General features: G+C 46.1%; 1 protein-coding gene across 1 annotated transcript in view; it reads left to right on the top strand.

Moving 5' to 3' along the window:
- Positions 1-25,563, top strand: part of KIF13B (kinesin family member 13B) — a 184,690-nt gene that overhangs the window by 75,345 nt on the left and 83,782 nt on the right. The window contains 7 exon segments of the mRNA XM_083432843.1: positions 2,657-2,791; positions 5,054-5,166; positions 6,610-6,721; positions 15,252-15,464; positions 16,679-16,789; positions 18,991-19,125; positions 23,339-23,469. Coding sequence (XP_083288969.1) covers positions 2,657-2,791; positions 5,054-5,166; positions 6,610-6,721; positions 15,252-15,464; positions 16,679-16,789; positions 18,991-19,125; positions 23,339-23,469 — 950 coding nt within the window.

The raw sequence follows: 25,563 nt of genomic DNA, 5'->3' as shown, positions 1-25,563 counted from the left end.
ATTTTGCCAATCTCTCAATGTTGGTACTTCTTCTGATTTCCAATTTTTTTGCAATCAATAACCTTGCAGCAGCTGTTGCATATAAAAAGCTTCTCTTTTGGGATGTCATTTGTTACAATTCCTAAAAGGAATGTTTCCGGCTTCTTACCAATTGTTGTTTTAAACATAGTCAGATTTTGAACTGGGGCGCTCTAGCCCCAGGCTGCACACGTCATTTACCCTTCACAGCGCTACAGTTCCCAGCACCCTCAAACTACAGTTACCAGGATTCTTTGGGGGGGGGACTGTGTGCTTTGAAAAGTAGAGACATCACCTTGCCGACAAAGGTCTGTATAGTCAAAGCTATGGTTTTCCCAGTAGTGAGGTATGGAAGTGAGAGCTGGACCATAAAGAAGGCTGATCGCCGAAGAATAGATGCTTTTGAATTCTGGTGCTGGAGGAGACTCTTGAGAGTCCCATGGACTGCAAGAAGATCAAACCTCTCCTTTCTGAAGGAAATCAGCCCTGAGTGCTCACTGGAAGGACAGATCGTGAAGCTGAGGCGCCAAGACTTTGGCCACCTCAAGAGTAGAGAAGACTCCCTGGAAAAGACCCTGATGTTGGGAAAGATGGAGGGCACAAGGAGAAGGGGACGACAGAGGACGAGATGGTTGGATAGTGTTCTCGAAGCTACCAGCATGAGTTTGACCAAACTGCGGGAGGTAGTGGAAGACAGGAGTGCCTGGCGTGCTCTGGTCCAGGGGGTCATGAAGAGTCGGACACGACTAAACGACTAAACAACAACAAGTGTGCTTTGAATATCTGGCGCAAACAGAGCCCCATTCCTTTTGCCTCCTCTGCCCTAGGCCATCTCCCAGGATGCACGCATTTCAGGGGCTGGACTAGATGAAACTTGGGGTCCCCTCCAGGTTTCCGATCCTAGGATTCTGTGATAAGCCTAATCCTCTTTTTCCTGCACGTATTGAGGAAAGAGCTCTTTCCACGAAGCGCCAGCGTCCTCTGCAAGCTGCCTCAAGAATGCTTCCATTTTTTTTTAAAAAAGTGGGGAATAAATAATTAAACTGAGCATTAAATAAATGGATTTTAAAAAGGAACAGCCCTGTATCTGTGAGAGCAAGGGAAAGGAGGAGCTGAGGGCAGCCTTCTCCACGATCAGCTGAGAGCTGCCTCCTCATCTGCTTCCATTTTCAGGTTTATTTTTGTAATGTTACGCAACATTTTCATGCCTGGATAACCAGCTCTTGTGCTCGTGAGTGGCTCAAAAGCCTATTTTGGCATTAAGTGGTGTATAAATTAATCAATTAGCAGTTTGGCGTTGTTTCTGTACTCTATCTAAGCAGCGTGCAGTAAAATCAGTGCATAAAATACAGATTTGGCAAAATGCGCATCGCAGACACTGATTGCAACATCTAACAATGTGTGGAGAGATGAAAATGCACATTTGGCTAAGCCTTAATCAGCAGATGTTTGCGTCAATACCCGTGGTACTCGGAGTATGTTGGGGGTGGCATTTGAGTTCAGTAAATACAGGGGGGGGGCACCTCAACTTGCACCCCCCCAAACATGTGTGCAATATATTTTCACTGTGATTCACTTTAGGGGCATCTAATGAAGAATGCTGAAATTAGTTGCCCTGTCAGCCTCGATAGCTCAGTAGGTTAGAGTGTTTTGCTGATGATGCATACAGTGGTACCTTGGTTCTCAAACTGAATCCATTCCAGAAATCCGTTCCAAAACCAAGACGCGCTTTCCCATAGAAAGTAATGCAAAAAGGATTAATCCGTTCCAGACTTTTAAAAACAACCCCTAAAAAAGCAATTTAACATGAATTTTACTATCTAACGAGACCATTGATCCATAAAATGAAAGCAGTGAACAGTGTACTTCGGTCACACAATCAATCAATCAATCAATCAGTAGCTGAACTGGGTTCCACACAGTTGCAAAAACAAAACAAAAAATGAACTGCAAAAACCCAAAATAAATAGCAAAAACAGACAGACCTCAGCGTAATACTCAAAACGGAAGCGTAACACTCAAAACGGAGCACGTTCCGCTTCCCAAAAAAGTTCGCAAACTTTCTCAGGATATCTTCTAACTCTCCGTGAACCCTTTGGGATGGGAATGGACATACAGTGGTACCTCAGGTTACATACGCTTCAGGTTACAGACGCTTCAGGTTACAGACTCCGCTAACCCAGAAATAGTGCTTCAGGTTAAGAACTTTGCTTCAGGATGAGAACAGAAATCGCACGGTGGCAGCGGAAGGCTCCATTAGCTAAAGTGGTGCTTCAGGTGAAGAACAGTTTCAGGTGCTTGGGACCTCCAGAACGAATTAAGTATTTAACCTGAGGTACCACTGTAAATCTAAATGGTTTTCCTTTCTCTAATGAAAACGGCAGTCGTGCCACCGGTGCTGCTATCCACTTTAAGTTGGACCACAAACTGCCCACTTGGTCCTGACCCACCCACAGAAACCCAGTGGTTTAATGGAGAGATCCCAAGCACCAGTTTGCAGTGAAGATTGGGCTGCTACCATTGTGTGTAGTGTGAAACCACGCTCAAATTTAGGAAGTTCTCCCTGATGTGTTCGCACTGCGCCTGCCTTTCTGCAGAACCTCACTGCGCTTGCTTTTCACTCTTGTCTTTTCTTTAGGACATAGAGTCTCTGATGTCCGAAGGCAATAAATCTCGGACGGTCGCCGCCACCAACATGAACGAAGAGAGCAGCCGATCCCATGCTGTCTTCAAGATTATCCTCACGCACACATTGTACGATGCAAAGTCGGGGGTGAGTTCTCGAATTACCGTATTGTTGCTCTATAAGACTCACTTTTTCCCTCCTAAAAAGTAAGGGGAAATGTGTGTGCGTCTTATGGAGCGAATGCAGGCTGTGCAGCTATCACAGAAGCCAGAACAGCAAGAGGGATTGCTGCTTTCACTGCGCAGCGATCCCTCTTGCTGTTCTGGCTTCTGAGATTCAGAATATATATTTTTCTTGCTTCCCTCCTCCAAAAACTAGGTGCGTCTTATGGTCTGGTGTTTCTTATAGAGCGAAAAATACAGTATGCACTTCTGGTCTCTTCTGAGGAGTAGTGCCCCACATATTGTATGGGTCTTTACAGTTTCTGGGGCAAACGGAAGTTGCAGTCCAAAATTTCTGAAGGACACCAGCTTGGGGAAAGTGGAATTGGTGTTCTCGCTTTATCCTAAGTCAAGAAACCGCATGTTATGTGCTCAGTTTAGCAGGCCTTTGCACACAAACAGGGGGTTAACATACAACACAGAGTATACGAATGCTGTGTTGTGGTTAGAGCAGCTTTTCTCAATCTTGGATCCCCAGCTGTTATTGGACTACAGCTCCCATCATCCATAGCTAGCAGGAGCAGTCGTCATGGAGGATGGGAGCTGGAGTCCAACAACATCTGGGGACCCAAGGCTGAGAAACACTGGCTTAGAGTGTCAGACTAGGATCTGGGAGACCAGGGTTCTGATCTCCACGCAACTGTGATGTTCTTTTTTGGGGGCCACTGTCCCCCTGGTTCCACAAACTCATCCTCAAGGCCCCCTAGCCTATAAAAAGCATCTTTCAAAATAGAGGTTTGCGTAACCCACTAAGGAGGATAATAATGTTAATGTGTATATTTTTAACATATAGAATAAGAGAACATACGTTTAAGGAAGATTGGAAAACGTTTATTGAATATACAGTGGTACCTGAGGTTACATACGCTTCAGGTCACGGACTCCGCTAACCCAGAAATAGTGCTTCAGGTTAAGAACTTTACTTCAGGATAAGAACAGAAATTGTGCTCCGGCGGCACGGCAGCAGCAGAGGCCCCATTAGCTAAAGTGGTGCTTCAGGTTAAGAATAGTTTAAGGCTAAGTACGGACCTCCGGAACGAATTAAGTACTTAACCTGAGGTACCACTGTACAGTGGTACCTCGTGTTACATACACCTCAGGTTACAGATGATTCAGGTTACTAAGTCTGCTAACCTGGAAGTAGTACCTCGGGTTGAGAACTTTGCCCCAGGATGAGAACGGAAATCGCAGGTTAAGAACAGTTTCAGGTTAAGAACGGACCTCCATAGCGAATTGTTTGTAACACGAGGTGCTACTGTATGTCATATTCGTATTGTTTATTGTTAAATTTGATTGTTAATTCAAACTTAATTCTATTGTGTTTTATGTTCGCTTAGTACGGTATGTGAATCTGGTCTGGGACCGTAAGAACTTTCATTTCATTTCATGGGAAATAATTGTGTACAGCTGAAAATGCTGGCAGCATTAAGATAAATTCAACAGGGTAAATAAGTCTTGATGGATGCAGTAATGGAATATTGAATGGTATAGTTTTTGTAAAATATGCAGGGATTTATGATACGTAAAATGAACCACGGAAAGAGAAGGAAAGTCATTGATATCTTAAGGATGTAAAATGAGTATTTTAAATTGTAATGCAAAAAAATTATATATATATATTTGTGTGTGTGTGTGTGTGTGTGAATGTATATGTATATATATAGACACGTTAAAATTCAATGCAGTGACAATTAATTGTATGTTTATTCAAAATTGAATCAAAATGATGTCATTTATCTAATTAAACAAAACATACAAACTTGATTCCCTCCAGCCTTGCCTCTTAGCACCCCCTCTCCCGATAATCCCACCTCTCCCTTTGAAAGCCCCTGACCTACCATACTTTTCCGTGTATAAGACTACTTTTTGTACTCTAAAATAATGTTGAAAAACAGGGGTCATCTTCCCCCATTTTCATAAATTTGAGTCCCCAAAAGTAGGGGTCGTGTAATACATGTTATCCACGGAAAAATATGGTCGCTGCTTCTGCAATTGAGCAGTTTGCATAATGTCAAATAAATAACTGCACTATCCCTTTGGCGCCGCGGTTTTCTTCCCCTCCAACCATTTCCCGAAGCATCCTCCCTTGTCTTCTTCCACCGAAAGCGGAGGTGCCCTGAACCGTGTCGCTTGGGCCCGAGTTCAGGAGCTGCGTTTCCGGGCTAACTCTCCACTCTTTGTTCTGCAGACGTCTGGTGAGAAGGTGGGCAAGCTGAGCCTGGTTGACCTAGCGGGCAGCGAAAGAGCCACCAAGACCGGGGCTGCAGGTGACCGGCTGAAGGAAGGAAGCAACATCAACAAGTAAAATCTTGGGTTCATTGGGCGCTGAATACTTTAAAGGGATGAATAATGGGAAGGGGTTTGCGTGACCCAGCGCATTCTGTTAATCCACGAGAATAGCGGCAAAGGATGTAGCAGGATCAGTGCGCTTGATCTCATAGGAGCAGCAATGCCCGTCTTTGACACCTGAATTAGGGTAGTTAGAACAGGTCTCTGGGCTGAATTTATTTTGCTTTTGTGGATGGCAGGTGTGTGTGGTGGAGACATACATTGCGTGAAGAAATCCTTAACTTTTCCTTTTTTAAAAACTTAAATAGTTTTTATTAGTTTTCAATAACAAATGTCCAATATAAGCCTTATTATATCCATACCGAATTACAATACCAGTTCAAATGCCAATCAGTCATATAGCCAATTACACAATTTAGGTGCCCACTCCCCGTGTGCTAGATTCCAAGGTTTAAGAGTTCCCTTTCATCCCGCTTCCAAAATATTATTCAATCCAATTGCAATCCAATCTTGACACAGCTACAATATTTTTAACTTCAATTTGTGTTGACACATTTAATAATTTAGGGGGCGCAAGTGAAGTTCTCTTTTCTGCTTCCTGTGTTTTTTATTTTATTTTAACCGTATTGCTCCATATTGTCCTTGGCAAATACAGTGGTACCTTAGTTTAAGAACAGCTTGGTTTATGAACAACTTGGATTAAGAACTCTGCAAACCCGGAAGTAGGTGTTTTGGTTTGTGAACTTTGCCTTGGAAGCAGAACATGTTCCGCTTCCTGTTGAGTGTGTTCCATTTATAAATTGAGTCCCCCGCTGCTATGGGAAAGCATGCCTGCTATGGTTTAAGAACGCTTTGGTTTAAGAACGGACTTCCGGAATGGATTAAGTTCATAAACCAAGGTACCACTGTATTATGTCTGTTTTGGTTATTCCTAATCCCATCATAAGGGATGCAGGTGGCGCTGTGGGTTAAACCACTGAGCCTTTGGCTTGCCGATCAGAAGGTCAGTGGTTCGAATCCCCGCGACGGGGTGAGCTCCCGTTGCTCGGTCCCTGCTCCTGCCAACCTAGCAGTTCGAAAGCGCGTCAAAGTGCAAGTAGATAAATAGGTACCGCTCCGGCGGGAAGGCAAATGGCGTTTCTGTGCGCTGCTCTGGTTTGCCAGAAGCGGCTTAGTCATGCTGGCCACATGACCTGGAAGCTGTACGCCGGCTCCCTCGGCCAGTAAAGCGAGATGAGCGCCGCAACCCCAGAGTCGGCACCGACTGGACCTAATGGTCAGGGGTCCCTTGACCTTTACTAGTGCTGCATGGGAGAGTTTTGTTGCTAAAAGCAAGATTCCAGTTATGTGAAGCTCACATGTTGCTGTTTGACTAGGTCAGATGCTGCTAAGCTTTGGAAGTTGTCTTCCAGATGATGCTACATGTGATTTCAAAATGGTTTTCCCCTCCTGCAGGTCCCTCACAACTCTCGGTTTGGTCATTTCTGCCCTCGCGGATCAGGCCGCCGGGAAAAACAAGAACAAGTTTGTCCCGTACCGTGACTCTGTGCTCACCTGGCTCCTCAAAGTAAGTCGAACGGTCATTTGGCGTTTCAGGTGAGAGTGTGAGAAGTCTCTGCCTTAAACCACAGGAGACAACAATGGTGACCAGCTTGGATGGCTTTAAAAGAGGATGAGACAAAATCATGGAGGGAGGAGAGGGCTATTGATGGCTCTGCAGCAATGTCTCTGAACCCCAACTGCTGGAAGCCACAGGACAGGAGAGTGAAATTGTGCTTAGATCCTGTTTGCTGGCTTCCCAAAGGCCTCTGATTGGCCCCAGCCAATCTGACAAGCTCTTTTTACATTGGTAGAATCATAGAATCATAGAGTTGGAAGAGACCACAAGGGCCATCGAGTCCAACCCCCTGCCAAGCAGGAAACACCATCAGAGCACTCCTGACATATGGTTGTCAAGCCTCTGCTTAAAGACCTCCAAAGAAGGAGACTCCACCACACTCCTTGGCAGCAAATTCCACTGTCAAACAGCTCTTACTGTCAGGAAGTTCTTCCTAATGTTTAGGTGGAATCTTCTTTCTTGTAGTTTGGATCCATTGCTCCGTGTCTGCTTCTCTGGAGCAGCAGAAAACAACCTTTCTCCCTCCTCTATGTGACATCCTTTTATATATTTGAACATGGCTATCATATCACCCCTTAACCTCCTCTTCTCCAGGCTAAACATGCCCAGCTCCCTTAGCCGTTCCTCATAAGGCATCGTTTCCAGGCCTTTGACCATTTTGGTTGCCCTCCTCTGGACACGTTCCAGTTTGTCAGTGTCCTTCTTGAACTGTGGTGCCCATGTTTCTTATCAGCCAGTTCCCATTCCTCCCCCTCATCCTTCTCAGTGCTTTTGCTTGTCAGGGCAGAAGATGTGGCTAGTTTTACGTCCATATTTTTAAAAGATGGAAAAGCCCGTTGGAAAAAAAGGAGGGGTGCATCTCCCTGTACGAATCTGCCCAGGTCCTCAGGTGTCGCAATATCGAAAGCAACACAATGGCCAAAAGCAATGACAGTATAGAAAACTTTATGAAATAATGCAAAACACCCAAACTATCAAACTGAAGTCCCTGAAAGTCCTTGAATCTTTCTTTCGAATTGATATGATGTACATGAGAATGAAGAATACTCTGGAACAGTGTTCATGCGATTATATCAGGTGAGCAGCTTCTCTAGGACCCATCGACATCTGAACCACACCTGGTAGTAACACAAGACAGAGCCTTTTTTGTGGTTGCTCCCATACTGTGGAATTCCCTCCCAAGAGAGGCCAGACTGGCTCCCACCTTGTTATCCTTCTGCTGGTAGGCTAAGACCTTCCTGTTCAGGAAATTAAGATGCAGGTGACGCTGATAACTGGGCTGTTCCTTAGGCAAACTGTACTTAACTGCTGGTTCTGAGCGTGTTTCCTAATGTATTTCAAATATTCCAACCTGTTTGCTTTTATTATTTTTTTGCTTTGCGTTTTATAATGTTGTTTTTAAATGCTGTAAGCTGCCTTGGTGGGCTATAAAGGCATTAAAGATAATAATAAGCGCAAAAACTTGCAAATCACAAACTTCAGCAGGAAGCAACAGCATCTCTGGTTCTGTGAGCTGTTGGTTCTCTTTCCCCCAGAGGCAGAGCTTTATACGTTCTCTTGCTTTTATTTTTTTTATTCTGTTTTTTTTTTAATTAAAAAAAAATTGTGTTGTGAAATATGCTGCAAAGGTGGGTTTCCCCAGCCACTCTGGGCGGCTTCCAACAGAACACTAAAATACAATAACCTATTAAACATTAAAAGCTTCCCTAAACAGGGCAGCCTTCAGATGGCTTCTAAAAATCAGGTAGTTGTTTTTCTCTTTGACATCTGGTGGGAGGGCGTTCCACAGGGCAGGTGCCACCACCAAGAAGGCTCTCTGTCTGGTTCCCTGTAACTTGGCTTCTCGCAGTGACGGAACCCCCAGAAGGCCCTCAGAGCTGGACCTCGGTGTCCGGGCTGAACGATGGGGGTGGAGATGCTCCTTCAGGTATTCTGGACCGAGGCCATTTAGGGCTTTAAAGGTCAGCACCAACACTTTGAATTGTGCTTGGAAACGTACTGGGTAGGTGAAGATTTGAACCCTGGCCTCCCAGGTCCTTGTCCAACACTCTAACCCCCTACACCACACCGATGCTTCATAGGCAGCAGTTCACATACGAAATAAATAGTAGTATCTCTCTGGTCTCTCCTTTTTGTGGCTTCCCATTTCGGTTTGTTCATAGTCAATAGGCTGGCTGGTTCTGAGTCTGTTTACTTACACAGCAGTACCCAGATACACACACACACCATTCTATTTTCATAATGAGTTTTTAACCTTGCGTAACCCAAATTTGCATCGTGTCTTCACTACCGACTTCAGAGATATTAGCCCTTTGCTTCCAGTCTGCAAGAGGGAGGCAGTCACGAAACACATACCAACCACAGGTCAAAGGGGGAAGGGTTGGATGAGGCCGTGCAAAATGCCACAGATACAGGGTGCCTCCATGTTCCCGGGAAAGACGTCTGGCTCGATGGCTGCTGTTGCAAAAGTATAACTGCACCAGGCAGGAGTTTGAACAGAATGTTGGCAAGGGCTCAGTGAAGCTGCCTGATTGTCGTTGTTGTTGTTTAGTTGTTTAGTCGTGTCCGACTCTTTGTGACCCCATCGACCAGAGCACGCCAGGCACTCCTGTCTTCCACTGCCTCCCACAGTTTGGTCAAACTCATTCTGGTAACTTCGAGAACACTGTTCCACCATCTCGTCCTCTGTCATCCCCTTCTCCTTGTGCCCTCCATCTTTCCCAGCATCAGGGTCTTTTCCAGGGAGTCTTCTCTTCTCATGAGGTGGCCAAAGTATTGGAGCCTCAGCTTCAGGATCTGTCCTTCCAGTGAGCACTCAGGGCTGATTTCCTTCAGAATGGAGAGGTTTGATCTTCTTGCAGTCCATGGGACTCTCAAGAGTCTCCTCCAGCACCATAATTCAAAAGCATCAAACAGAGCTACCTTCAGATAAATCCATTTAATCCACATAAATACAATGTTTTCTTTCTTTCTTTCTTTTTAACCCAGGCACTGGTTTTATGCGGAGGGCGGGAGGGAGAAAAACACGCACCCCTCTTGATTCCGCAGTTCCTTTTGCTTCTTGCCAGCATTTCGTTGCCAGCGCATACCTGGCCGGCTTAGTCATGTTGCACAATTATTCAGCTCTGTACGTGCCTCAAGTATTTCATTAGCTTTGATTGTTTACCCCCTGTTTAGAGGTGAAAACTTGGGCAAATTTCTCTGGTGGAGGGGCTTAGAGTCATAGCTCTCCCTTTTACCTACCCTTCCGCCTCTTCTGATCCGAAATACCCTCCCAGGCTTACTGCAGAGCTACAGCTTCTGGGGTTTTATTGGTTAAAAGGTAAATGAAACCCAATTTGTAGCCTGCCGCATGTCTCCCAAGAAGGCTTCAGGGCAGCTTAGAACACAATAAAAGGCAGCAATTAAACTGAGCAGGGCCTTCCGAGTAGTGGCACTCAGGTTACGGGAAACTCGGAGAACTAGCTACTCTTGATACAGTTTTCAGGGAAATGAGGAAGACCCTTTTAAAATTTTCCTTCAAGTTGACCTTGGGGTGATGGTGTGGATAATAATAATAATAATAATAATAATAATAATAATAATAATAATTTTTATTTATACCCTGGTCTCATGAGACTGAGCGTTCTACCAGGCCGGAGCCAATGTTGAAAAGGCCCTGGCTCTGGTTGAAGCCAATCTAACTTCCTTAGGGCCCGGGACCTCTAGGGTGTTGCTATTTATGGACCTTGAGGCTTTCTGTGGGGTATACCGGGAAAGGCGGTCATGTATGTATGAGAGTCCTAGGCCGTGAAGGGCTTTAAAGGTCAAAACCAGCACCTTAAATCTGACCCTGTACTCCACCGGGATGATGCTTGAGGGAAGGTTTTTAAAAAACTGGATGCTGTGGAGGTTAATAGCCTTTGATAGTCCTCTCCTCCTCCGTGGATCTGTCTAATCCTCTTTCAAAGCCATCCCAGCTTTCACTGTCTCCTGTGGCAGGGAGTTCCACAGTCCAACTATTTCCTGCATGAATAAGTCCTTTTCTTTGTGGGGCTACCTCTGAAGGTGACCCAGAAACTGCAATTAATCCAGAATGCGGCAGCTAGACTGGTGACTGGGAGCGGCCACCGAGACCACCTAACACCGGTCCTGAGAGATCTGCATTGGCTCCCAGTACGTTTCCAAGCGTAATTCAAAGTGTTGGTGCTGACCTTTAAAGCCCTCGGCCCAGTATACCTGAAGGAGCATCTCCACCCCCATCATTCTACCTGGATGCTGAGGTCCAGCTCCGAGGGCCTTCTGCCGGTTCCCTCATTACAAGAAGTGAGGTTACAGTGAACCAGGCAGAGGGCCTTCTTGGTGGTGGCACCCACCCTGTGGAACGCCCTCCCTTCAGAAGTGAAGGAAATAAGCAGCTATCCTATCTCTAAAAGACATCTGAAGGCAGCGCTTTGTAGGGAAGTTTTTAATATTTCATGCTGTATTGTTTTTAACACTCGATTGGGAGCTGCCCAGAGTGGCTGGGGAAACTTGGCCAGTTAGGCAGGGTATAAATAATAAATTATTATTATAAATTATTATTTGTTCTGATTCTTCGGCTTCCCTGGAAGTCCAGGAGTTATTACAGTGTGATGAGAGAGGGAGGGAAAAAGACCCACACCAGATTTTGCAAATTTCCTGCACGCCTTGCGTAGAGAAAAGCTGTGGCTATGAGCCCTTTCCACTCCATCTCTATCCCTTCCTCCAAGCAGACAGAGCTACCTCCTTTTTTCCGCCCCCATCCCCTTGGGCCTAGATTGGGCCGATAAGTCACTTGCCTCAGTTCCGAACCTGCGTTTTCCCACCTCCGAACCAGCCGTTCTCACCGCTGCCCCCCTGGATTTAATGAAGGTTGTTATGGAAAGCTTAAATTCAGCAAAACAATTAGGAGTGGTAGGGAGGGGGGTGGGGAGGGGGGAGGCAGAGATAAAAACAATGTTAATGATGCCCGGTGGCGATGCGTGACCTAGATTTCGCAGGCAAAGTGTGCAGATCCGGCAGCCTTTTCCCTGCACCTTGTTTCGGCTGCGATCGCTCTCCGCTGCAACCCAACATCGCCGGTGTGCATCTCCCTCCCAACGCACGCCAGGCGAGAGGGAGGATTTTTTTAAAAATCAATTTTTTTATTGATTTCCCACATTTATGACAAATATAGCATATAAAACACACAAAGGAAAACACATTACAATACTAAAAGGAAAAAGCAAGAAAAATATAAACATTACAGCGGTGCCTCAGGTTACATACGCTTCAGGTTACACACTCCACTAATCCAGAAATAGTGCTTCAGGTTAAGAACTTTGCTTCAGGATAAGAACAGAAATCGTGCTCTGACAGCACTGCGGCAGCAGGAGGCCCCTTTAGCTAAAGTGGTGCTTCAGGTTAAGAACAGTTTCAGGTTAAGAACAGACCTCCGGAACGAATTAAGTACTTAACCTGAGGTACCACTGTACTTCTAAAACCCATTTTAACTTTCATCGTTATCTGACTTCCTCAAATCCCCCTAACTGAATTTCATTGTATCACCTTGTAACAGTTCTCCAAAATGATCTTTCTAATAAAATTAACTCCTCCGATTTACTATCTTCTTCTCTTTTCTTATTTGTCTAAATCCATAATACTTTACAACTCATTCTTATTCTAATCGATACGATACTATGTCTTTATTGTCATTGTCCCATACAGAACAATGAAATTGAAAAATCTACATAAGACATTCAAAAACCCCTAAAAACTCTGAAACCCCATTTTAAAATACAATATACTATAGAGACTCCTTATGCTGCGTTTAGAACCAGAATTGCAAATCCTAAGCCTGTTTGATGCTTTCAAGTGACTTCTAATTATCTTGTACAGTGGTACTTCGGGTTATATACGCTTCAGGTTACATACGCTGCTGAGATCCTGGAGGGCAGCCGTCAGCCAGAAAGATCAATGCAGTGGTACCTTGGTTCTCGAACTTAATCCGTTCCAGAAGTCCGTTCCAAAACCAAAGCATTCCAAAACCAAGGCATGCTTTCCCATAGAAAATAATGCAAAAATGATTAATCTGTTCCAGACTTTTAAAGACAACCTCTAAAACAGCAATTTAACATGAATTTTGCTATCTAATAAGACCATTAATCCATAAAATGAAAGCAAAAATCAAAGTAGTGTACTATAAAATAAATAAGACAGTATTGTAGATGATAAAAATAAAAAATAAAAAATTTCTTACCTGCACTGATGATAGTCATTGTTTGGATGGGGGGCTTTTATCTATTTCCGCAGTCACACAATCAATCAATAGCTGAACTGAGTTCCACACAGTCACAAAACAAATTAACTGAAAAAGCCTCAAAAACAAAAAAACAAAATAAATAGCAAAAACAAAAGCGCCAAACTTAATCTGTTTCGGAAGTCCAGAAATGTTCGAAAACCAGGGCGCAGCTTCTGATTGGTGCAGGCGCCCCAGAAAGCATAGCCAACAGCCGCTTTGGACGTTCGGCTTCTGAAAAACTTTCGAAAACCAGAATACCTACTTCCAGGTTTTTGCTGTTTGGGAACCAAGGTGTTTGAGTATCAAGGTCCCACTGTATTGGGCTAGGGGAATAAGTAATCTCGTCTCGTATAAGGCATCATCACGGCATTACAGTGTGGGAATCGTAGCAGCAGAAAAAAAAATGTTTTAAAGTGATTATTGGAGGAAGTGGGTTGCAGCCAGCTGAGTGCTGCTCAGAGTACACCCTCTGAAATTAATGGATGTAAATTGGCCATATCTGTTTGCTTGTTTGCTTGTTTAACAGGGTTTATATACCCCATTACTTCCGAAACCTCTAGGCCAGTTGTTCCCAGTTAGCTAAGAACTGCAAACACCCTGTTTTCCGAAAGCTAGGCCGTGGGCCCCAAACTTTTGAAAATTTTGATATCCCTATGGTACTTTTTAGGAACGTGGGTGGCTCTGTGGTCTAAACCACAGAGCCTAGGACTTGCCGATCAGATGGTCGGCGGTTCGAATCCCCATGACGGGATGAGCTCCCATTGCTCAGTCCCAGCTCCTGCCAACCTAGCAGTTCGAAAGCACGTCAAAGTGCAAGTAGATAAATAGGTACCACTCCGGCAGGAAGGTAAACAGCGTTTCTGTGCGCTGCTCTGGTTCGCCAGAAGCGGCTTAGTCCTGCTGGCCACATGACCCGGAAGCTGTACGCTGGCTCCCTCGGCCAGTAAAGTGAGATGAGCACCTCAACTCCAGAGTCGGACACGACTGGACCTAACAGTCAGGGGTACTTTTACCTTTACCTTACATGGTACTTTTTGTTATGTCAATGGCACTATGGACCCCCTGGGTGGGTTAATGGACCCCTCTGCAGGACACCAATTGGGAACCGCTGTTGTAAGTGGTTTGCATAAAATATATCATATTATTATCATTTATAAAATTTCTATACCGCCCTTCATCCGAAGATCACACGGCATTTTACAGTATAAAAACAAAAAAAATGCACAACATAGTAACAAACAAAAGCTATGCCCCCCCCCCGCCATCGCACAATTTAAAAGGCCATAGATTGTTTAATTATCCAAAGGCCTGAAAGAGAAGAAGAATGCCTTGCCTGGCGCCTCAATTTTAAAATGCCTTAGAATTAGTGACAAAATCGAATATTCAGAACAAGTTAGCCTTAACAAAAATTCAAAAGAAAACCAGGAGTTTTAAGGATATTAATTACAAAACGAATTAAACGCTAAGATGCACATCAAACGTAAATGTCCCGGTAGGCCGGCTTAAACAAAAGCGTTTTCGGCAGAGGCGGAAAATAGCACAGCAAAGGCAGTTGCCATATCAAGTGGCAGGGAGTTCCAAAGTGCAGATGTTGGACTTTCTTGAACAAGGCTGCTCTTTTGTTCTAAGGTTGAAAACCACGAGCTATTTGCCAACATGGATGGATATAGAAATTGGCTGCTCTTCAGCCGACATAATGGGACACGGGTGGCGCTGTGGGTTAAACCACAGAGCCTAGGACTTGCCGATCAGAAGGTCGGTGGTTCAAATCCCTGCGACGGAGTGAGCTCCCATTGCTTGGTCCCTGCTTCTGCCAACCTGGCAGTTCGAAAGCATGTCAAAGTGCAAGTAGATAAATAGGTCCAGCGGGAAGGTAAACGGCGTTTCGGTGCGCTGCTCTGGTTCGCCAGAAGCGGCTTAGTCCTGCTGGCCACGTGACCCGGAAGCTGTACGCCGGCTCCCTCGGCCAATAAAGCGAGATGAGCACCGCAACCCCAGAGTCGGCCATGACTGGACCTAATGGTCAGGGGCCCCTTTACCTTTACCAGCCGACATAGGTATTTGGGGGGTTTACTTGTGTGTAGCAAAATGTGTGTCAAGTGAGCGGAGGGCAGGTTCCTTCTGCAAAAAATCTGTTCCCTCTGTTGTCCAAAGTGTGCAAAAGTGCCCACATTCTTACCCCGTGACGTCACTTCCCAGGACAGCCTCGGTGGCAACAGCAAAACCGCTATGGTCGCTACGGTGAGCCCTGCGGCAGATAATTACGACGAGACCCTCTCCACCTTGCGGTACGCCGACCGGGCCAAGAACATCGTCAACCACGCCGTGGTGAATGAAGACCCCAACGCCCGGATCATCCGGGAACTGCGGGAGGAAGTGGAGAAACTCAGGGAACAGCTCACCAAAGCCGAGGTGGGTTTGCTGCGTGGAATGGGTTTCCTTGGTCCTGCAGTGCCAAGTTAGCCGATTAAATTGAACTTCTGTTTTTTCTAATGGACTGATTTACCGTATTTTTCGCTCCATAAGATGCACCTTTTTCCTCCTCAAAAAGTAAGGAGAAATGTCTGTGCATCTTATGGAGCGAATGTGCAGTCGATCGCTGGCTCCCTTTCCGGCCCCTTGCCCAGGCCTCCATCGTTGAATGTTCTGCAGACGGAGGCTGTTTGTTTCCCCAGCGACTTGTGACTGGCTGATTAGTTTCTGTCTGGAAACTGTAGAAAGGGATCCCTTTCCTTTCCTAAAGAAGCTGCAGAACTGTGAGTTGAACCCCATAAAAACAGGATTTTTTCCCCTTTGCAAAGTAAGCTCAACAACTTTGAACTGATCCTCAAAAAAGGGGGCTTTTCCCCTTTGCAAAAGGAGCTGCACAACTTTAAGCTGTTCCCCCCCAAAACGGGGCTTTCCTGCTTTCCTCCTCTAAAAACTAGGTGTGTCTTAGGGAGCGAAAAATACACTAACTGTCCACAAAGACCTGCACCAGATTTTGCAAATATATTTAGTTCCTTGCCAACATTGTTTGCTGGCGGTAGGTGACACCTGAGAAGAGGCACCCTCTGTTTTCACACAGAAGCGAAGGCCTCTTTCGTGATGGCTCCTTCTAGGACTGAGAAATGCAACTCTAAAAAAATGGTGTTCATTCCTAGGTGAAATTCATTCAGCTATGAGTTCCTCTAATTGAGTGACAGCCCTCCAATTTACAGCTCATTAAAGAGTTCCCGTAAAGTTGTTTTGTTTCAGCCAGGCATCTCAAATCTCTCTCACGGGGTTGTTGTTGGGTTTTTTTGAGGTTTGTTTTTCTGCTCTTTTGGGCAACCCAAAGTTCCCCTCTGCCGGTACCTTTTAACTCCCCTCACCTTGGCACAGACCTTGGCCATCTTATAACTGTTTGTTTTGCACTAATAAGGTCACGTTTTGCATGGTTGGTTCTTTTCCATGCCGGTGCCCTCAGCTAAAACCTCACGCATCACGGCTGCCGATTCCTGAGCGCAGCATCTTTGGTTCCTTTTCTCAGCTGCTCGGATCACAGTGATAAGAGAGCTGGGAGGCCCCCAGCCTTAAGCAGTGGTATTTCTGAGAAATATTCTTTCTCCTGCTTTCTCTCCCCTTTCCTTTCTGCGATTTCACAGGCTATGAAGTCTCCAGAACTGAAGGACCGCTTGGAGGAGTCTGAAAAACTTATCCAGGAGATGACTGTGACCTGGGAGGAGAAACTGAGAAAAACAGAGGAGATCGCACAGGTCCGTATTTCTGTTTTGAGGGGGGCTGGGGGTGCAGAATGAGAGGCGCGTTCCTCACTCAAATAATCCCTTCACATGACTTTACGGTATTTTGGGGTAAGCTGGCCAATTCATGCTCTCCAAATGGGTCTTTGCTTAATTCCTGGGGTGGCTGTTTTCCAAGGGAGATTATTACTGTTTTCAGAAACAAAGGACGTGTTTACTGGCAAACAGATTTATTATGGCATTAGCTTTCGTGGACTAGATACCACTTTGGTTGTTTTGTTCGTTCGTTTGTTATTTCCGATTTGTAATCCGATCTCCCTCCCCGAAGGGGAGGTGCAAACGATAATAGAATTACGCAAAAACGATGGTAAAGTCGGAGAATACATATTGCAGACTGTAGTTAAAACCAGCAGTGGAAAAGCTTCATAAAACTCTCAACTGGATAAATGTAGAAGAAGCATTTACATCCCCCCTCGGAGGGAGTTCCACAGAGGAGGGGACACCACCAAGAGTGCCCTGCGCCAGATCCCCTCTTCTTGCTAGTCCTCCTCACAGGAGGATGAGTAGGGCCTCATCCCCAGATCATAAATTTGGAGGGTCCTGGTGAAGGTACTGCTTTGTAGTCATTTAGTACATTTTACGCTTGATCTCCTTCCGCAGGGCCTGTAAGACACAGCTATTCCGCCTGGCCTTCAATTTGAATTAGCCTGATCCTCTATTCCCTTTTCCCTTTCCTCTTCTATGAAGAAACCCTTTCTGGGACCCCACATTTAAATTCTTCCCTGGTCTCTGTGCTGGTCCTAGTAGGACCAGCTGCCCCACGAAATGATCCCTGAAATTTTTGAATTTTATTGATATTGATGCTGCATTTTATGTTATATTTTATGCTGTTTTATGCTGCTTTTAAGTCATATTTTAATCATTGTTTTATATTTGCAGTTTGCCGCCCTGAGCCTGGTTTTTAAACTGGGAAGGGCGAGGTATAAATAAAAAATTATTATTATTTATTATACTAACTTCTTGAGTAGAACTCAATAGCTTCTAGGTCTTGGGAATATTGGTTATAAGGTCACTTTTTGCCTCTCTGTAACATAAACAGGCAGAGGGATGCGGGTGGCGCTGTGGGTCAAACCACAGAGCCTAGGACTTTCTGATCAGAAGGTTGGCGGTTCGAATCCCCGCGATGGGCTGAGCTCCCGTTGCTCGGTCCCTGCTCTTGCCAACCTAGCAGTTCGAAAACACGTGAAAGTGCAAGTAGATAAATAGGTACCACTCTGGCGGGAAGTTAAATGGCATTTCCGTGCACTGCTCTGGTTCGCCGGAAGCGGCTTAGTCATGCTCACCACATGACCCGGAAGCTGTAGGCCGGCTCCCTCGGCCAATAAAGCGAGATGAGCACCGCAACCCCAGAGTCGGTAACAACTGGACCTAATGGTCAGGGGTCCCTTTACCTTTACCTTTACCATAACCAGGCAGCAGCATTCTGTGCTAGCTGAAGCTTCCACCTTCAAGGTTAGCCCAATGTAGAGTGCATTGTAGTAATCTAACTTGAAGCTTGTTGGACCACTGAGACCATACTCTCCCTGTCCAGAATTGGCCCTCGCTGCATGGATTACCCCTTGCCACTAAGGCTTATCCCTAAATACCCCTAAGCTGTGTGCCTGCTCACTCAATACGCTGGTTCCCAAACCTGAGTGCCAGGTTGACCCGCAGGACTCTCCTTCTTGCCAGGATTTAACTTCAGTTTAGGGATGCTGGTGACGCTGTGGTCCAAACCACTGAACCTCTTGGGCTTGCTGATCGGAAGGTTGGCGGTTCGATTCCCCATGACACAGTGAGCTCCCGTTGCTCTGTCCCAGCTCCTGCCAACCTAGCAGTTCGAAAGCACACCAGCGCAAGTAGATAAAGAGGTACCACTGTGGCGGGAAGGTAAATGGCATATCCATGCGCTCTGGATGAAAAGCAAGATGAGAGCTGCAACCCCATAGTCGCCTTTACCGTTTTCCTACCTTTTAATAATAATAATAATAATAATAATTTATTTATATCCCACCCTCCCCAGCCGAAGCCGGGCTCACAGCGGCTAACAACAATAAAATGATACAACATTCTAAAGTAATTTCATTTAACTTCAGTTTATTGGCCTTCACCCAGTCCATCATCCCTCCCCAATCCCCCAGCCTTCTTTCTCGTAAGATTTTTGTTCCTTCGCGCAGGAGCGGCAGAAGCAGCTTGAAAGCCTTGGCATCTCTCTCCAGTCTTCTGGGATCAAAGTTGGCGATAACAAGTGCTTCCTGGTGAATCTGAACGCGGATCCCGCTCTCAACGAGCTCCTGGTCTACTACTTAAAGGTGAAATGCCGGAACGTTACACGGGGTCATTTCCAAACGGAAGCTTGCCCCCCTTGGGTGTGAGTTCAGTTCATGAGTCCCACTCTCGCAGAATCTGTCAGCTATTGAAACAGTAGTGATAGTTGTAGAAAATGATGATTCTGATGATTACTTTCCTTCCTTGGAGGTTTGTAAGCAGAGGTTGGATGTATCAGGAGCTTGTCCTGCATTATTAATCATTTTCTCCCGCATCTTCTATGATAATCCAAACCCTTTACCTCTTCCATTACGTCCAGATTCAACCTTAAACTACAAGTGATATTCCAATCCTACTAATGATTTTAACTCACATTTTTTGGTTTTTTTGGTTTAAGTCGTCTGGGCTTCAACTTAGAAATAAAGGCAAAATGCCAATTTTAGAATTAGTTAACACTCTAAATAGCAAGGACGCGGGTGGCGCTGTGGGTTAAACCACAGAGCCTAGGGCTTGCCGATCAGAAGGTCAGCGGTTTGAATCCCCGCGGCGGGTTGAGCTCCTGTTGCTCGGTCCCTGCTCCTGACAACCTAGCAGTTCAAAAGCGTGTCAAAATGCAAGTAGATAAATAGGGAAGGTAAACGGTGTTTCCGTGCACTGCTCTGGTTCGCCAGAAGCGGCTTAGTCATGCTGGCCACATGACCCAGAAGCTGTATGCCGGCTCCCTCGGCCAGTAAAGCAATATGAGCGCCGCAACCCCAGAGTCGTCCGCGACTGGACCTAATGGTCAGGGGTCCCTATACCTTTATGAAGGAGAGAACAGGTGAGCAGCCAGCTTACGAGGTGTTAGGGTAAGCCGGGGGGGCGGGGGACAGAGCAGCCAGCAGACACTGTCAGGAGCTCGTCCTACACTCGAGTAGGACCCTGGCAGAGACACATGCCCGACTGGCATGTTCTCTCCCTCCTGGTCGATCATTCGGGAGCTTCAAAAGCTTTCTTCTGATCGAACATCACAGCGACCGATGCCAACAGACACCGGCACACTTAGGGATCCACAGAGTGTTCGCAGTTTGCGTAACAGACCTCAGCAACTCAGCATTTTGGCTAATCTAATTTATTTACGAATAAACACACACGGAGCACTGCAACATGGCTCCCTCTCTCTCTAGCACCAAACAGCAAAGAGAAAAAGAACAAAGGACAATAGTCCCATTTCACGGAACACAGTAACACAAACATCCTGTCTCCGTCACTTCCCACTCTGTGGAGTCAAAACATACACCGTTATTATTATTATTATTATTATTATTATTATTATTATTATTATTATGCCTCTTCTCCAATAATAATAATAATAATAATAATAATAATAATAATAATAATTTATTTGTACCCCGCCTACCCATTCCAACAAAGATAAAAAATACATTAAAATGTCACACATTAAAAGCTTCCCTGAACAGGGCTGCCTTCAGATGTCTTCTGAATGTCAGGTAGTTGTTTATCTCTTTGACATCTGATGGGAGGGTGTTCCACAGGGTGGGTGCCACTACTGAGCAGGCCCTCTGCCTGGTTCCCTGTAACCTCACGTCTTGCAATGAGGGAACCGCAGAAGGCCCTCGGCGCTGGACCTCAGTGTCCGGGCCAAACGATGGGGGTGGAGACGCTCCTTCAGGTATACTGGACCGAGGCCGCTTAGGGCTTTAAAGGTCAGCACCAACACTCTGAATTGTGCTCGGAAACATACTGGTAGCCAATGTAGATCTTTCAAGACCGGTGTTAGATCTTTCAAGACCGCTCCCAGTAACCAGTCTAGCTGCCGCATTCTGGATTAGTTGTAGTTTCCGGGTCACCTTCAAAGGTAGCCCCACGTAGAGCGCATTGCAGTAGTCCAAGCAAGAGATAACCAGAGCATGCACCACTCTGGCGAGACAGCCCGCGGGCAGGTAGGGTCTCAGCCTGCGTACCAGGTGGAGTTGGTAGACAGCTGCCCTGGACACAGAATTGACCTGCGCCTCCATGGACAGCGGTGAGTCCAAAATGACTCCCAGGCTGCGCACCTGGTCCTTCAGGGCCACAGTTGCCCCATTCAGGACCAGGGAGTCCTCCACACCTGCCCGCCCCCTGTCCCCCCAAAACAGTACTTCTGTCTTGTCAGGATTCAACCTCAATCCATTAGCTCTTTGGAGAGCTGCTGCCAGTCCGTGCAAGCATTGCAGAGCCAGATGGACCATTGGTCATTGCAAGAGCTCCCTCTTTAAGGAGAGCTTGCTTTGCAGCAGCCAGAAAAATGCAGGGCTGGGAGGGTGCCTCAGACACCCCCCCCCCCTTGCTTGCTTGATAAAAAGCAACAAATGAGCCGATCGGAGGCTTTTGGAGTGGATCCGGAGAACTTCCCGGAGGTGTAGGTGTCTGGGCTGCGTCTCAAAAGTGCTTTGTCAGCCGACACACACACAAACACACCCGTTTCTGAGCCTGAAGGCGCAGCAAGAATTCCTTGGCAGCAGCACAAATTCAGAAGGGTGACCTTGACTCGCTTGTGGAAGGATTGGGTTTCCTCTTGGCGCCCTGATAAGTTAGAGGTCAGGAGAATATAGGGAGGAGCGAGAAAGAGAAAGCGGGCGCTTTCAGATCCTGGTGCGATAGAGGGGAATAAACAAGGTCCTCCTTATTTCATGCAGTCCGTCCTCTAGAAAAGAGTCGGCAGGTGTTCTGAAGCCAGCGGACCTGATCCAATATATGTTATTCCCAGGAATCTCTGCAAATGAACTCACAGCACCGTCTTGGTCTCGTCTGCTGTCGTCCGCCCTACGTCGCGGATTTGCTTCTCCTCTGACGAATGAAAAATAATTTTAAAAAGCTGGATTTTTGCTCTTGGAATCAAGAGAGATGCCAGCAGTTCGAGAGTTTTATGTCAGTGGGAAGGAGAGGAAGCAAGAGGGGTGGCAGGAAGAAAGAGAGAATAGGGGGTGATGCAGAGAGAGAGGGGAGGCCCTACTGAATTTTGGGGGGGGTACGTTAGCAGAATTTTTTTTTCTGTTACAGTATAAGATTGAATTGATGAAGGGCAAATTCTTCACAAGTTAGTACGGACACTGAAAGCTGCTCAGACCCCCTGGCCCAGTTATAGTTTTATTTCTTTCCGTATTTTAGTAGATATGGGTGTGTGTGTTTTGCATTGTTTTAATCCCATAGATGGGGACGCGGGTGGCGCTGTGGGTTAAACCACAGAGGCTAAGGCTTGCCGATCAGAAGGTCGGCGGTTCAAATCCCCGCGACGGGGTGAGCTCCCATTGCTCAGTCCCTGCTCCTGCCAACCTAGCAGTTTGAAAGCACGTCAAGTGCAAGTAGATACATAGGTACCGCTCCGGCGGGAAGGTAAACGGTGTTTCCGTGCGCTGCTCTGGTTCACCAGGAGCGGCTTAGTCATGCTGGCCACATGGCCCGGAAGCTGTACACCAGCTCCCTCAGCCAATAAAGCGAGATGAGCACCACAACCCCAGAGTCGGTCACGACTGGACCTAATGGTCAGGGGTCCCTTTACCTTTAATTCCCATAGATTGTGTGTGTGGGGGGGGTGTGTGTGTGTGGTGTGTGTGTGTGTGTATTGCCAACAACCAAAACACAAACACCGAAAACAAACAGTGAAAACCCCCAGTCGGCTGATACATTGGGTATACATATTCAAATCAACCATATGTACAATTTTTACATCTTAACCCTCCTCCCTCCAGAAGGTTTATTTAACTTTTAACATTTTAATTGCCCCATATTGTTCAAACCTGCCCAAATAATCCAATATTTTCTCAAACCAACCCTCCTCTTTCTCACTGACTTTAAACCCTTTCATTTTATGTATCTTCAGTCCCAGAGAGAGTTTAATGACTTTTTTAACAGTTGCCCCATACATATATATATATATTCAGCTAGTTGCGTCTTATCTGTGTAGGTTTACATTTTTGTGAGCCACCTGGAGTCCTGGTTCTGGGGGCAAAGCAGGATATAAACAACAACAACAACAACAACAGATATCCTGACTGGCAGCAGCTCTCCAGGGTTTCAGGCTGGGGCATCTGGAATTGAATTTGGGATTTTTCGGGTGCATAGAATCGTAGAATTGGAAGGGACCCCATGGGTCATCTAGTCCAACCCCGCATGTGCTCTGCCACTGAGCTATGGCTCTTCCTCCCCTGTTGAACAAATGCACCCCCACACTTTTGCTGTCTTTTAAACCGCTCATCAACCTTGAACCTTTTGCAGGAGCACACGTTGATTGGGTCAGATAACTCCCAAGACATCCAGCTTTGTGGCATGGGCATTCTGCCTGAACACTGTATAATTGACATCACCTTGGATGGTCAGGTTATGCTGACACCCCAGAAGAATACTAGGTAAGATGAGTGTTTGTTTGCTTCTCTCTCTCTCCTTCCTTTGTTCCTTCCTTCCTTCCTTCCTTCCTTCCGTTACAAGAAAAACTTCTCCCTTTCCCTTATGGGGTATTCCGGAGCTTTGTATAGAGTCCTTAACTGGGTTCCCCATCGGTAGGAGAAAATAACAGAGGCCAACCAGAGAATATTGAGAAGCAAAGCAGCTAGTAAGCCTGGTCTTTATTAAACTGTTGCAACAGGGTCCTCACTCACCACATGCAGGAAGGAGAAGGATCCCAGAACAATGGTGCACAAAATAGACTTTTGAAATTGCCCACCCTGTACCTCAAGACCAACCCCCAAAAACCCCACACATCATACATACATCACAGAAGGAGGCGGTCTGCAGCGGAAATCTTGCCTGCCAGGATACCTGATAATGGTCACTGATTACCTGGGCAGCCTGGCCATTCTTTTGTGATGGTTAATACTCTAGTTCCTGAGTCCAGGTCACAGGCTCACCCTATTCCTACACAAATACGCCCTTAAGACAGGTTACAGGTAGGCAGCCGTGTTGGTCTGCCGTAGTCGAAACAAACAAACAAAATTCCTTCCGGTAGCACCTTAGAGACCAATTAAGTTTGTTATTGGTATGATCTTTCGTGTGCATGCACACTTTTTCAGATACCTTAAGACAGGATTTGCAAGCAAAAAGACAATGGGAAGGCTTTCCCCATTTGCCCCCCTTACTTCAGAGGAATATTTGAGTTCACTGGGAGAGTCAAAATGGCTCCAAGATTTCTCTCCTGTACTATTTCTGACATGTGGTTCATATATTTAGATATGTGTGCATTTATGAATATTTATATTTGAGACCTTAAAATCCTTATAACCCTTCCTTCCTTCCTTCCTTCCTTCCTTCCTTCCTTCTTGCTTTCCCTCCCCCCTTCTCTTTCTTTACTGAAAGAAAGCCTTGTGGCTTTTACTGCAGAGTGGTTCATAAAACATGGAAGGAATTCTGAAATTCCACTTTGGGAAATTAGGGGAATCTTCCCAGCTCCCCCTTCGGCCGCCTACACCCTCCCTTCTCTCCTTTCTCAACATCCCACTTCATTCTAAACAGAACAAATCAATGCAGAGAATTTAAATGGAGACGTGGTGCCAAAACTGTGGGCTTTCTCGGCTTGGAATTTTTTATGCATTCAGTAAAAATCGAGAGAGAGAGAGGGAGGGACAGACAGACTCTCTGTCAGGCTACCTGCCACTCCCTGCAGTGACTTAGAGCTTCCAGGGCCATCTTGGCTGTGAGTCCTGGAAGACCTCCACCCTACTTTTGCAGGCCTTCTCCCACCTGGCCCGGGAAGGCCCAGACTGACTCCAGCTACAAAAGCTCTTGGGCCGTAGGGAGCAAGGCACCCACAGCGGGAGCCCAGACTGGCTGCCTTGCTGCCTGCTCCCTGCCAGGATAGACAGAAAAGGACCACCGGGAACAGAGAGCCAAGAGGACTCGGGAGAGAAAGAGTAAGGGCTTTGCGGCGCCCGAGAGACTGCGGTTCTGCCTCTTCCCACAGCCAAGAGATCGAAGCTTTCAGGAGAGGGCGCTTCCATTTGCAAGGATTTTGACTTCCCAAACTGAGATGCTGAGGATCTGCAGGGCGAAGGAAATGGGAGATGCTCAGTTATTTTCAAGTTTCCTTAGCTGTGCACGATCTTGGTGGCTGCTCCCAGAAAACTTCTTAACTCCCTCCCTAGAGAAGCGAGACTGTTTTCCTCCTTGTCCTTCTGCTGGCAGACAAAGGCTATTTTATCCCTGCAGGCTTTTGGGAACTTTTGGAAAGAGCTTTTAATAGTGCCGTGCCATTTATATTATCTGTGTTTAATTTGTTTTTTTTAATATTGTTCAAATTCTATTACAGTTTTGCAAGTGAGAGCCAGTGTGGTGTAGTGGTTAAGAGCGGTGGACTCGTAATGCTCCTCCACATGCAGCTGCTGGGTGACCTTGGGCTAGTCACACTTCTCTGAAGTCTCTCAGCCTCACTCACCTCACAGAGTGTTTGTTGTGGGGGAGGAAGGGAAAGGAGAACGTTAGCCGCTTTGAGACTTCTTCGAGTAGTGATA

This window comes from Podarcis tiliguerta (genome assembly GCF_965153285.1).
Source record: "Podarcis tiliguerta genome assembly, chromosome: 3".
Taxonomy (NCBI): domain Eukaryota; kingdom Metazoa; phylum Chordata; class Lepidosauria; order Squamata; family Lacertidae; genus Podarcis; species Podarcis tiliguerta.
The sequence above is the reverse complement of the archived record's forward strand: the minus strand, read 5'-3'. Positions and strand labels throughout refer to the sequence as shown.